The sequence below is a fragment of the Giraffa tippelskirchi genome, chromosome 2, assembly GCF_054371585.1.
Source record: "Giraffa tippelskirchi isolate mGirTip1 chromosome 2, T2T-mGirTip1v1.2.pri, whole genome shotgun sequence".
Taxonomy (NCBI): domain Eukaryota; kingdom Metazoa; phylum Chordata; class Mammalia; order Artiodactyla; family Giraffidae; genus Giraffa; species Giraffa tippelskirchi.
In genome coordinates, this window is record NC_137276.1 from 84905903 (window position 1) to 84920211 (window position 14309).

At 41.6% G+C, this 14309-nt stretch overlaps 1 protein-coding gene and 1 long non-coding RNA gene across 3 annotated transcripts in view; one reads left to right on the top strand and one right to left on the bottom strand.

Moving 5' to 3' along the window:
* Window positions 1-5163: 5163 nt before the first annotated feature.
* Window positions 5164-10540, top strand: LOC145539792 (uncharacterized). Its single transcript, XR_014077959.1, has 2 exons — window positions 5164-8316; window positions 10291-10540. It is a non-coding gene; the product is annotated as an uncharacterized LOC145539792 (long non-coding RNA).
* Window positions 6304-14309, bottom strand: part of GYG1 (glycogenin 1) — a 35607-nt gene continuing 27601 nt past the window's right edge. The window contains exons 6-8 of one of the 2 annotated variants that reach the window (XM_081573944.1): window positions 9051-9270; window positions 6852-6902; window positions 6304-6579 (exon numbers count right to left, since the gene is read on the bottom strand). In XM_081573944.1, coding sequence (XP_081430070.1) covers window positions 6406-6579; window positions 6852-6902; window positions 9051-9270 — 445 coding nt within the window. In that variant the 3' untranslated portion in view covers window positions 6304-6405. The remainder of the gene's footprint in view (window positions 6580-6851; window positions 6903-9050; window positions 9271-14309) is intronic. The other variant, XM_081573946.1, reaches the window with a different exon arrangement.

Here is a 14309-nt window from a genome sequence, read left to right on the forward strand (position 1 = left end):
AGAAAGAATGATGGGATGGAGCCAAAGCAAAAACGATACCCAGCTGTGGATGTGACTGGTGATAGACGCAAAGTCCGATGCTGTAAAGAGTAATATTGCATAGGAACCTGGAATGTTAGCTCCATGAATCAAGGCAAACTGGAAGTGGTCAAACAGGAGATGTCAAGGGTGAACGTTGACATTCTAGGAATCAGCGAACTAAGATGGACTGGAATGGGTGAATTTAACTCAGATGACCATTATATCTACTACTGTGGGCAAGAATCCCTTAGAAGAAATGGAGTAGCCATCATGGTCAACAAAAGAGTCCGAAATGCAGTACTTGAATGCAATCTCAAAAACAACAGAATGATCTCTGTTCGTTTCCAAGGCAAACCATTCAATATCACGGTAATCCAAGTCTATGCCCCGACCAGTAACGCCGAAGAAGCTGAAGTTGAACGGTTCTATGAAGACCTACAAGACCTTCTAGAACTAACACCCAAAAAAGATGTCCTTTTCATTATAGGGGACTGGAATGCAAAAGTAGGAAGTCAAGAAACACCTGGCGTAACAGGCAAGTTTGGCCTTGGAGTACAGAATGAAGCAGGGCAAAGGCTAATAGAGTTTTGCCACGAGAACGCACTGGTCATAGCAAACACCCTCTTCCAACAACACAAGAGAAGACTCTACACATGGACATCACCAGATGATCAACACCAAAATCAGACTGATTATATTCTTTGCAGCCAAAGATGGAAAAGCTCTATACAGTCAGCAAAAACAAGACCAGGAGCAGACTGTGGCTTAGATCATGAACTGCTTATTGCCAAATTCAGACTTAAATTGAAGAAAGTAGGGAAAACCACTAGACCATTCAGGTATGACTTAGATCAAATCCCTTATGAGTATACAGTGGAAGTGACAAATAGATTTAAGGGACTAGACCTGATAGACAGAGTGCCTGATGAACTATGGACAGAGGTTCGTGACATTGTACAGGAGACAGGGATCAAGAAAATCCCCATGGAAAAGAAATGCAAAAAAGCCAAATGGCTGTCTGAGGAGGCCTTACAGATAGCTGGGAAGAGAAGAGAAGCGAAAAGCAAAGGAGAAAAGGAAAGATATTCTCATCTGAATGCAGAGTTCCAAAGAATAGCAAGGAGAGATAAGAAAGCCTTCCTCAGCAATCAGTGCAAACAAATAGAGGAAAACAACAGATTGGGAAAGACTAGAGACCTCTTCAAGAAAATTAGAGATACCAAAGGAACATTTCATGCAAAGATAGGCTCGATAAAGGACAGAAATGGTATGGACCTAACAGAAGCAGAAGATATTAAGAAGAGGTGGCAAGAATACACAGAAGAACTGTACAAAAAAGATCTTCACGACCCAGATAATCACAATGGTGTGATCACTCACCTAGAGCCAGACATCCTGGAATGTGAAGTCAAGTGGGCCTTAGAAAGCATCACTACGAACAAAGCTAGTGGAGGTGATGGAATTCCAGTTGAGCTATTTCAAATCCTCAAAGGTGATGCTGTGAAAGTGCTGCACTCGATATGCCAGCAAATTTGGAAAACTCAGCAGTGGCCACAGGACTGGAAAAGGTCAGTTTTCGTTCCAATCCCAAAGAAAGGCAATGCCAAAGAATGCTCAAACTACTGCACAATTGCACTCATCTCACATGCTAGTAAAGTAATGCTCAAAATTCTCCAAGCCAGGCTTCAGCAATACATGAACTGTGAACTTCCAGATGTTCAAGCTGGTTTGAGAAAAGGCAGAGGAACCAGAGATCAAATTGCCAATATCCGCTGGATCGTCGAAAAAGCAAGAGTTCCAGAAAAACATCTATTTCTGCTTTATTGACTATGCCAAAGCCTTTGACTATGTGGATCACAATAAACTGTGAAAAATTCTGAAAGAGATGGGAATACCAGACCATCTGACCTGTCTCTTGAGAAACCTGTATGCAGGTCAGGAAGCAACAGTTAGAACTGGACATGGAACAACAGACTGTTTCCAAATAGGAAAAGGAGTACGTCAAGGCTGTATATTGTCACCCTGCTTATTTAACTTATATGCAGAGTACATCATGAGAAACGCTGGGCTGGAAGAAACACAAGCTGGAATCAAGATTGCCGGGAGAAATATCAATAACCTCAGATACGCGGATGACACCACCCTTATGGCAGAAAGTGAAGAAAAACTAAAGAGCCTCTTGATGAAGGTGAAGGAGGAGAGTGAAAAAGTTGGCTTGAAGCTCAACGTTCAGAAAACTAAGATCATGGCATCTGGTCCCATCACTCCATGGGAAATAGATGGGGAAACAGTGGAAACAGTGTCAGACTTTACTTTTTTGTGCTCCAGAATCACTGCTGATGGTGACTGCAGCCATGAAATAAAAAGACGCTTACTCCTTGGAAGGAAAGTTATGGCCAACCTAGATAGCATGTTTAAAAGCAGAGACATTACTTTGCCAACAAAAGTCCGTCTAGTCAAGGCTATGGTTTTTCCAGTGGTCATGTATGGATGTGAGAGTTGGACGGTGAAGAAGGCTGAGCGCCGCAGAATTGATGCTTTTGAACTGTGGTGTTGGAGAAGACTCTTGAGAGTCCCTTGGACTGCAAGGAGATGCAATCAATCCATCCTAAAAGAGATCAATCCTGGGTGTTCATTGGAAGGTCTGATGTTGAAGCTGAAGCTCCAATACTTTGGCCACCTCATGCGAAGGGTTGACTCATTGGAAAAGACCCTAATGCTGAGTAGGATTGGGGGTGGGAGGAGAAGGGGACGACAGAGGATGAGATGGTTGGATGGCATCACCGACTCGATGAACATGGGTTTGGGTAGACTCCAGGAGTTGGTGATGGACAGAGAGGCCTGGCGTGCTGCAATTCATGGGGTCGCAGAGAGTCGGACACGACTGAGCGACTGAACTGAACTGAACTGACACAAAAGCTCTTGAGTGATCAAATGTGGTCCCTGGTCCAGAAGCTAAATTTTCGGAGATCAGAATCTGACATCCTTCACCTTAAGCTTTCACTTGGATCCTGTTAAGATCAAGTGGAAGTAAAACACAAAATAATGGAGGACATTTGGAATTAAGTTGCTTGGTGTGAGCATTTTTGAAGTCCATATGTTTTAAAGATGGTGTATTTCACGTGAATTTTTTTATCTAGGATTTGCTTCCAAATAGTTTGGTAGGGGAAGAGTTCGTGGGGATATAGGAACATAGATGAAACAACTGTTGAAAAGCAGGTGATGGGAGTTCTTTATACTATTCTGCTTACCTTGGTATGTAAGTTCCCATTAATAAAACATTACATATAAGTTACATTAATAAAACTTCAGTCATTATTGAATTTAAAATCCAAAGCCCAAATGTTCATCTATGAAGCCAATACGTTCCTATCCATCCGGTCTTGAAAGCCTTTATATCCACCCAGTTTTCCTGTTCCCACAATTTCCTCTGAATGGAATAGCCTTCCTTCTCACTCCCTTTTGGCTTCTGCAGAGCCTCTCTTTCTGGCTTAATCAGCATCTTGTAGGAGGTTTTTCCTGAAGACCCTAAGGCTGGACTTGCCCAGGGGCAAGTGTATTTGTCAGTGTATTTTATTTAACATAATTTGCAGTTATATATGTTAGTTTCTCTCGGTCTGTTTGCTACTAGAATATAAGGAAATATGTCTGTCTTATACATTCCTTTGTATCTACTGTCCATCACATGTGTGATATGGTCAGTACTTAGTAAGTGCTTATTGAATGAATTATTCAAAGTTGTGTTGTACAAATGTGTCAACCCAAATTGTGTTTGATGTGAAAATAAGATGACTGAATAAATGCTTTGGTAGATGTAATTTCTGGAATAAGCTCAAGTATTTCCTTGAAATCAGAACATTTTTATAACCATTGAGACTGTGAAAGCAACATAGGGCTGAGACCAACTTTAAAATTAGGCACAGATTCCTTAAAAAAATAGAAATAAAACTACCATTCGACCCAGCAGTCCCACTACTGGGCATTACCCTGAGGAAACCATAACTGAAAAAGACACATGTACCCCAATGTTCACTGCAGCACTATTTACAATAGCCAGGACATGGAAGCAACCTAGCTGTCCATCGACAGATGAATGGATAAAGCAGCAGCAGTACATGGAATATTACTTAGCCATAAAAAGGAACACATTTGACTCAATTCTAATGAGGTGGATGAACCTACAGTCTATTATACAGAATGAAGTAAGTCAGAAAAACAAATGTATATTAACATATATATATGGACTCTAAAAAGACGGTACTGATGAACCTACTTACAGGACAGCAGTGGAGACGCAGACACAGAGAACAGACTTATGGACATGGGACGGCAGGGGCAGGAGAGGAGAGGGTGGGATGAATGGGGAGAGCAGCATGGAAACATACACACTACCATATGTAAAAGAGATAGCCAGTGGGGATTTGCTATATGACTCACGGAACTCAAACGGGCTCAGTAACAACCTAGAGGGGTGGGATGGGGTGGGTTGTGGGAGGGACGTTCAAGAGGAAAGGGACATATGTATACCTATGGCTGATTCATGTTGATGTATGGCAGAAACCAACACAATATTGTAAAGCAATTATCCTTCAATTAAAAATTTTTTTTAATATAAGATACAAATAGATTGTCCAGAAATACTTGTTTGTGTGACTTGTAAATTGCACTGCAATGAATTTAATTTCAGTTTTGCCAGAATTTTTTATGCAATGGATTCTCATTGGAAGAGATTCTCATACCCCTCAATGCAGAGATTCTTGGACTAGGAGGATCTTAAGGGTTCTTTGTATGGCTGCACCTAACACGTGGAGGCACTTAAATCTTTGGTAGTGCTTCATGTATTTGAAGATCACAGCAACTCACTTTCTACCAGTCCAAATAACTAGCCTATTTCACCTTCAGAAATCATTTGTTATTTAACAGTTTATACTTTGACGTAAATCCTCAGGCTCTTCTAAAGCTCTTCTGGGAGCCAACCTCCAAGGTGGTCCCCCAATCCATTCTTGCCTCCAAGTTTCCATATTCCAACATTCATTCACATCCTTACCGTGGAAATAAAGGAATCTTTATTTCTGATCTTGAAGGTTAAAAGCCACTGCAGCTTCTGGCCAATTAAACCTCTAAAGTTTCTTGTCATGGTCTTCTCTCATTTTCTTCAACAGAATAATTTGTGATTACTCACTTCAGATTTAAAAGGTCATTCAAATCATGCCCTTCACTAGCCTGCCATCAGTGCAACCTGGAATCACCTGCACATTTAATAAGTATGTTTTATATTGATACTTCTATCATTTTAAGCCACAGATAAAAATGCTAGAAGACCCTGGGTCTGATACTGATTCTAATAGTCCTGAAAGATTATTGAGTATGTTTAGAGACTAACAATGAACCTAGGTTCATTAAGGTTACAATATTCTAAAATTTGAGTACCCACTTAATATAGAGATGAAATGTGAGTGACAGATGAGATAAACTTCATCTTCCTTTCCTCCATCTACCATATCAGATACATCACCATCACTGGAGAACACCAGATGTAGATTTCCCTAGGTATCTAGAAAACAACTTCTAAAGCATATATTTCACTGTCAAGTTTTACACTGGTTTTTAAAATACAAATTCGACAAATTATGAAAAATTCCCTGATACTTTTTTTCCCCATGAGGAGTGGGCATCCTTAATTTAATGAAACAACCAAGATATGGTAATAAGTCTTTATTTTTCATACAGGGTGCCATTGCAGGGAACCATCACACTGCTGTTTTCAGATATACAGAACGGAACAAAGCATTTTAGCATGCCGCCTTACTGTACACAGAAAACTGGTGAACATCTTCAGACACTAAGACTAGGAAATGGGTTAACACCATTTGTTGATATGCTTATGAATCACTCAGCAGTGCTATTATAGGCTGTCTTTATCTGAAAGCAGAATTACAATCACTCTGGCAGCCTCTGGGTGACTCTAAAATGCAGGTCTAATGGGTACAGCAAGCAAGCAAGAGACATGTACTGTGCGTGTCCCATTCTGAAAGGAAACTGATTTGCAGCCTGGCTTGGCACATTTTAAGAGTTGATACAGTTATCTGAACAACTTAAGATTGAGTTTCCCTTACCATATACATTGGCAATCAGCTTAATTGAGAATTTCTGAAATATAAGCTCAGGGTTAAAAAGCAGAACCGTTGTCCATATAACAGAATTGCTACTTACACAACTTTTGCCCAGTTCTCACCAGTTGTCTTGCAAAAAACCCCCCATCTGATAAATTTTAGTGAAAGCCTCTAGCAACTGTAACAGACCTTTCTTAACCCAGCTCTAGGTACTAAGTATCAGAAACAAGTGCCTGTGAAGTGGGTGTGTCCACGGAAAGTGGCAGTGTTTCTACTGGAGGTAAGTGTCAAGTTTCCTCTTGATGTTGTCAAAGGAATCTGCTCCCATGTAGTCAGCCTGGCCCTGTTCCCACCGCTCCTTCCGTTCTTCTGAGGATACAAAAGGCTGTGCCGGAGCTGGGATCTCCCCAAGGGACAGCTGTGATACGGCTCCTGAGACATTTTCCTAGAAAGGAGAGAATAAGTAGAGACTCCTTTAGAGCTTAAAGTCAGACCATTTTAAAGAATGCAATAAATTGAGGAAGGTGAGTAAAACCAGGATGAATTATCATGCAAAGTAGCAAAAACCAAAAAGTATTACATGAAACAAAACAAAGACACAGAAATACAAGGATCATATGATTTTTTTTTTCCTAACAAAATGAAGACTTCTCGACTTGGTGAAAACATTGGGGGAACAAATTAACTGGGTAGGGTTAATGTTTAAGTTCTGCATACCTTTCTACAGAAGCCACAAGAGAAAGCCAGTGTATAGACCAAGTCTGAAAGCTGCAACAGTTCATTAGAAAGCGTAAGATGGATGGACAAGGGAACACAAGTCTCATGATAAGTTCCTGATCTGTGTGGGCTCAGAAAGGTTGAGAACTTAAACAAAATGGTACCTCAGAAGCTAAGAACCTACGCAGAGAGCCGCACCACATATATAGCCGTCACATAAAAGCGAGCTAAATGGTTTGAGACTATACACCAAACTTATCTTCCTGTTAAGTTTATTGCCAAGTAGCATCTATTCCTGTAGTCTATTCCTGTAGCTTCTGTTAATCTGCTTAGTTTTTAATGAATCTTCATTTCCCATCTTTACTTCCCTTGGTTCAAAACCCTCCGTCCCTGGCTTGTGTGGAAGGAACAAGGTAAATGTGCAGGAAATGGAGCAAGCCTACTCTGCATTAAATTCAATTCTCATTACATACAGGTGGGGAATTAACTTCAGGCTTCCCAGGTGGCGCTAGTGGTAAAGAATCCACCTGCCAATGAAGCAGACACAAGAGACATGGGTTCAATCCCTACGTCAGGAAGATACCCTGGGGTAGGAAATGGCACCCCACTCCAGTATTCTTGACTGGAAAATTCCAAAGGCAGAGGAGCCTGGTGGGCTACAGTCCATGGGGTCGCAAAGAGTTGGACATGACTGAGCACACACAACGCAGGCAATTAACTTCAGTAGTATCATAAAAGAACATTTAAGGTTATCCTTCATAAAGCTCTCAGGTGCGACAGGACTAGAACCATCAGTACAGAAAAAGAAGGCAAATGAATACATACAGGTATTGCTTTTAACAGAGAAAATGTTAGAACAGAACATGTGATTACCTATTTCTATTGCTATATATGTGTGTAAGTATGAGTATGTATGTATGAATTTAAATATTCTAGAATTCCAAGGTATTTGAGTAGACTCCACGGGATTCTATTATAGCTGCGGCAACATCTGTCCTTCCCCTGGATTAGTCCTGCCTCTGCCTTCCCCTTGCTACAGGAATGACACAGGGAGGCTCTCGGAGTCCCCTTCACAATGCTCTTCATAAGGAAAACAGTCTCTCAGACCTGGATGGGAGTCTCAGTTCTGCTGCTGCCTAGTCTGTTACATAACTAAGAGAAGCTGTGTGACTTCTTTAAGTCTCAGTTAATTTTAATATATAAGAAGGGGATATTAACAAAAATAATACTTACTTGCCAGAGTGGTTATAAGGGTTAAATAAGAATAGATAACTTTTTGTAAGCACTTCCTATGTACAAGGCAATATTCCAAGTACTGTATAAGTATTATTTCATGGTCCATATAAAGCAAATAGTGTAAGAATGTAAGTGTTGTTTTTCACTTTCTCCTTTTTATATTTCAGCACCAGTGCTCGTGAGTGAAATGACTAAAATCTAACCTTATAGTCTCTTATATTATAGCAAGGTAATTAACTGATCTTTTAGACTTGATTATAATTCACCCATTTAGTTTTATTCTTTATATCTTAATATGTAACATAAAAGTTTAATTTCCCATCCTCCTCCAACTCTTCCAAAAGAACCAACCTCAGAGGAAGACCTTTCAACTCAGAAAAGATGCTAAGCAGGATATAACTGTAAATGTTACTATGTAATCTCTTACAAAGAGATTTTCTAAAATCCTATATAACCAGAGGAATAAAACATGGCAACTCAAAATAATCCCAAAAAAGTATTTACTCTATGTTTCTGTTATTGTAATTTTCACTTGAAAAATATTCTTCTACACAAATGGCAAAACTAAAATAGGTATATTTAAAATTTTTGCGGCTTCTAAAACATGAACTGGGGCATTCTTTGTTTTTGTGAACCACTACTTTAGGAATAATCTTACAGTCTTAGGACAATGGACTAAGAATTTTATAGTTATAACATACAGATATATATATACAGATACATCTTCAGTCTAAACCTCTAAAAACCTTTCTTGTGCTCCCAAGTCTAATGAAATCGCCACAAAATCTACTTCTGCTTTAATCTTTGCTGGTAATATTTCTCCCCTCTAAGATGAACAGTTTTCTTTCCACAAAGTCTTACTTATCTCTCTGTTCAAAATACCACTAAAAAGTCTGTCTCTACTAGTATACTAAGTTTTTAAAAAAACACCAAATTACCTGAAAGGAAAAAAAGAGAACCTACCACATGTACATATGAGCGGGTGTCTGTGACAAGGCCAAACTGCTGAAGCACAGGTAACACGCTGGTAGTGAAGATGTCCCACCACAGGCTGAGAAACTCTGGGTGAGTCATATTGGGATCATGGGACTCACTCTGAACACTTTTTGTTTGAGGATTGTAAGTATAATTCCATGGTTTGGTTCGTCCTAGGAAATGCACAACTTTGGCATTTGCACCAAATCTGCCAAGTGAACACAAGTTGAAACAGTTAATGAATTCTGAGCACTGACAGTGCACCTTCCATCCTACAGTTGTGGTTAGAAAAGTTGAGCTCACTGAAAAAACTTTAGACCTACTTCTAAAATTACTCCATTGTACATTGTGCCTGAGTGCTAAGTTGCTTCAGTCTTGTCCAACTCTTTGCAACCCTATAGACTGGAGCCGGCCAGGCTCCTCTGTTCATGGGATTCTCCAGGCAGAAATACTGGAGTGGGTTGCCAAGCCCTCCTCCAGGGGATCTTCCCGACCCAGCGATTGAACCCAAGTCTCCTGCAGCTCTTACACTGCAGACAGATTCTCTACCACTGAGCCACCAGGGAAGTCCTCAATTGTATGTTAAATATACACAAAAATCCCAAACTAACAGTGGATCAGTGCAACAACCAAATACCGATCCAGCAAGGATAGAGACGGTGGCTCAGTGGTAAAGAATCTGTCTGCAATGCAGGAGACGCAGGAGACGTGGGTTCGATACCTGGGTTGGGAAAATCCCCTGGAGGAGGGCGTGGCAACCCATTCCAGTATTCTTGGCTGGAGAATCCCATGAACAGAGGAGCCTGGTGGGCTACAGTCCATGGGATTGCACAGAGTCAGACACAACTGAAATGACTAAGCACACACAAGGATAGAAAAGGTACAACCACTTGGAAAAACCATTTGATATTACCTAGTAAAGCTGAAAATGCTCACGCTTCACAGCCCAGAGGGAAGCTCACCTCCTAGGCATGAACCCTAGAGAAACTCCTACACGTGCGCAGTAGGAGACATAATCAAAACGTTCACAGCCACAGCACTGAAATAGTCCTTAACTGGAAACAACCGGAATGGCCACACATCAGGTTGGTTTACTGTTCAGCAAATGTTCACTTCTTTGCCCAATCTCTTTCCTGCCTCCCTGAAGTGTGCATGATTTGCTTTCACCAATGAAATGTGAGCAGAAGGGACAGTGTACCTTCTAAAACCATTGCTTGTTTCTGTTCAGCCTCCCTGAGAAGCTACAACTTCTGCCAGCAGAAGAATGTTCCAGAACAATGAGACAATCGCAACAGATGTGGATCAAACTTGTGGCCTGGCTCCTAACTCAGCTGAGACAATCAGAGCTGTCCCAATCTAGTCACTAACATATGAGCAAGAAATACATTGCTGGCTGTTGAATGTCACTGAAATTTGATGGTTACTTACCCATTTTAGAATACAATACAGCAACCAAAATAAATGAACTGTAGCTATACACATCCTGTAGCCAAAAGATGACTGATTTTTAAAAATATGCTGAACTATACAAATTCAAACAGAAATATGAATACATACATATGAATCTACTTACATAAGGACAAACAAAAGTACTGTTTAAAGAGCAGAAAACCATAATCAATATAAATTTCATGATACTGGTTGTCTTGAGAAGAGAGGGGAAGCTGTGATAGCAAAGAGATAAAAAGGGGCTTCTAAGATGCTGGTTATAGTCCACTTCTGAACTTGGGTGGTGGGTTTCTTAAAACTGAACATTTCTGTATATCCTCTTGTGTATATACTATATTTCACAATACACACACACTATGTATCATAATATAAGAAAAGTAAGAGTTAAGAATGGTCCTATTCTGTCTGTCCTATGTATATAATCTATATACATGTAAAATGAAATAATGATAAAGGTGAATACAAGTGCCAAAAGGAAGATGGGAACAGCAAGTGCCCTAGGAGTTCAGAGGCAAAGAGGTCACTGACAGCTAAGGTCAGTGGGGCAGGTGGTGATGAGATAGAGGATGTGACTTAAAAACCTGTACAGCAGACAGACATTGGGTAGCAGGTGCTCATACAGGGTCTTCTAGGTAGGGGCCACAGAGCATGTGTGTGCCAGACTGAGTGTCCTCCAATTAGAGACAAGCAGGAAGCTCTGAGGGCTCCCCTGGTGGCTCAGCTGGTAAAGAATCCACCTGCAATGTGGGAGACCTGGGTTCGATTCCTGGGTTGGGAAGATCCCCTGGAGAAGGGAAAGGCTACCCACTCCAGTATTCTGGCCTGGAGAATTCCATGGACTGTATAGTCCACGGGGTCGCAAAGAGGTGGACATGACTGAGCGACTTTCACTTTCAGGAAGCTCTGATAGGGAAAGGTAACATGGGACAGATCCTTGCGTGTTGGGTTCAAGTGTCAGATTTTAGTGGAGTTATTCTATAGGCAACTGAAGTACTGGAGCATGATGTACAGATCAAAACAATGCAAACTCTATTCATGTAACCTTTCTTATCTCCTAAAGGTTTTTTGCTTTGTTTTTAATGTCAGAGACCTGTTATATAGCTATCATTATCTGACATTTTTCTGACAAAGGTCCGTCTAGTCAAAGCTATGGTTCTCCCAGTAGTCATGTAATGATGTACGAGTTGGACCATAAGGAAGGCTGAGCACCAAAGAATTGATGCTTCTGTGCTGTGGTGTTGGAGAAGACTCTTGAGAGTCCCTTGGACTGCAAGGAGATCCATCCAGTCAATCCTAAAAGAAAATAGTCCTGAATATTCATTAGAAGGACTGATGCTGAAGCTCCAATACTTTGACCACCTGATGCGAAGAGCTGACTCATTAGAAAAGACCCTGATGCTGGGAAAGACTGAAGGCAGGAGGAGAAGGAGACGACAGACAATGAGATGGTTGGATGGCATCAATGACTCAATGGACATGAATTTAAGCAAGTTCCGGGAGATGGTGAAGGACAGGGAAGCCTGGGGTGTGCAGTCCATGGGGTCACAAAGACTTGGACACGACTGAGCAACTGAACAACAACATCTGACATTTTACTATGTTTGGGGTCCAAATTCTTTCAGGACACATTTGGGAATAATAATAATAGTCCTGCCAGGTAGATTTTACTAATGTGTTAAATGGAGGGTCCTAGTGCTGAGTTGTCCAGAGTCATATGGCTATTTAGTGGCAGCAATGGGGTCTTGTCCCTCTCTTAAGTCTAAGTTCTTACCATCCTACCATGCTGCTACTCCAAAACCAAGCACAAAAAGAGCCTACTGTCTAATTCCTCCTAAGTATAACTATTTCCCCTCAAGGCATTTCTTCTAATGATGGAGTGGATACTTGATATTCCCAAGCACACTCTTTATTTTATACATGTGGTATATTTTACATGCATGCACATACTTGGGCACATCACACACAAACTCTGTTATTCTTGAAGGGATAAATCATAATGCTCAAATTTGTGCATAGACAGGCTTCCCTCATAGCTCAGCAGGTAATGAATCTGCCTGCAATGCAGGAGACCTGGGTTCAATCCCTGGGTCGGGAAGGTCCCCTGGAGAAGGAAATGGCAACTCACTCCGGTATTCTTGCCTGGAGAATCCTATGGACAGAGGAGCCTGGCAGGCTACAGTCCATGGGGTCGCAAGAGTCGGACACGACTTAGCGACAAAACCACCACCAGGGCAATCAATTAAATAACCAACAGTTCCATGTAAGGCACCATGATCATGGTCAGTGTGCAGCCCCAACAGCCTTTATCCAAACATGGAGATGTCATCCACATAAAAATAAGAAACAATAGCACAAGCAGGCAACACATCAGAGCCAGCAGGGCAGTCCTGACGTTAAGTGCTATGGACATTCCAAAGCAATTACTGCAGGTGGGTATTTTCCGAAGAGGCTCAGTCAAGGCCTGAGAAAGATGAGCAGGATTAAGAGAAGTGCCTTCAACAAATGTTCTAATGATGAGGGGGCAACCCATCCCAGAGACCTGATACTTGTGTTCTGGGGCATCGGGGGCCAGGCAGGGACAACAGGCACTGCCTCAGCCTAGCAGGACACTTAAGCCTAAAACCAGAATAGAACACAGGTGAGGGGGGCCCCTCCCACCTGCTCTGATATCCGCCCCTCTTGCCCCGACTTCTCTGCCTGAAGCAATAGCACTTGTCCGCTTCTCCTTTATCAACCAACCAATGTCTCAACCCATGACCTGCTGAGCCTAATTTAAATGTCACGTATGGTCATTACATGAGAGACAGCAACACTAAGAAAAATATTAAAACATGAATACAGCATGAACTTTATTCCTTTTAGCCCACTCTCCTCATAGTTCACACATGCTTATTCCTTTTAGCCCACTCTCCTCATAGTTCACACACGCTTAAGCAATAGTAATCGGAATAGCTAACCTCTATCAGGGCTTCCTAGGTGGCTCAGTAGTCAAGAATCCACCTGCCAATTCAGGAGATGCAGGTTCAATTCCTGGGTCAGGAAGATCCCCTGGAGGAGGAAATGGCAACTCCCTTGAGTATTACCTGGAAAATTCCATGGGCAGAGGAGCCTGGCAGGCTACATACAGTCCATGGTATTTTCCAGGCAAGAGTACTAGAGTGGAGTGCCATTTACCTCAGTTAATTTCCAAAACAACTTTGTGAGGAAACCAAGGTAGGAAGAAATTATCTAACTTGTCTAGAATCATGTGGCTGGTGAATAACAGGACTAGGATTTCAGCGAAGCAGTCTGGCTCCAGAGCCAAGGTTCTCCACCACAGTCAGGCTGTAAGACATTCCCAGAATTATTAAGGACATAATCTCAGAGTATCACTTGTCACTCCACAGATTAACCCTTTGCCTACAGACAGTTGGGCTTCCTGGTGGCGCAGATGGTAAAGAATCTGCTGGCAATGCAGCAGACCCACGACTGATCCCAGGGTCAGAAATATTCCCTGGAGAAGGGAATGGCTACCCACTCCAGTATTCTTGCCTGGAGAATTCCATGGACAGAGGAGCCTGGCGGGCTACAGTCCATGGGATCGCAAAGAGTCAGACATGACTGAGTGACTAATGCAACAGACAGTCAATATCAAAGCTGGAAATGAACCCTGGAAATATCCCCAATATAGTCAAAGACATAGCAGCAGGAAGTAATTAACAGGAAAGAAAGCTAGAGAGCAAGCAACTTAGCACTGTCTGAAAACTGTTCTCAGAAGGATGCAGTCTGCACCAAGTTTAGGGGGAAAGGGGAAAACAA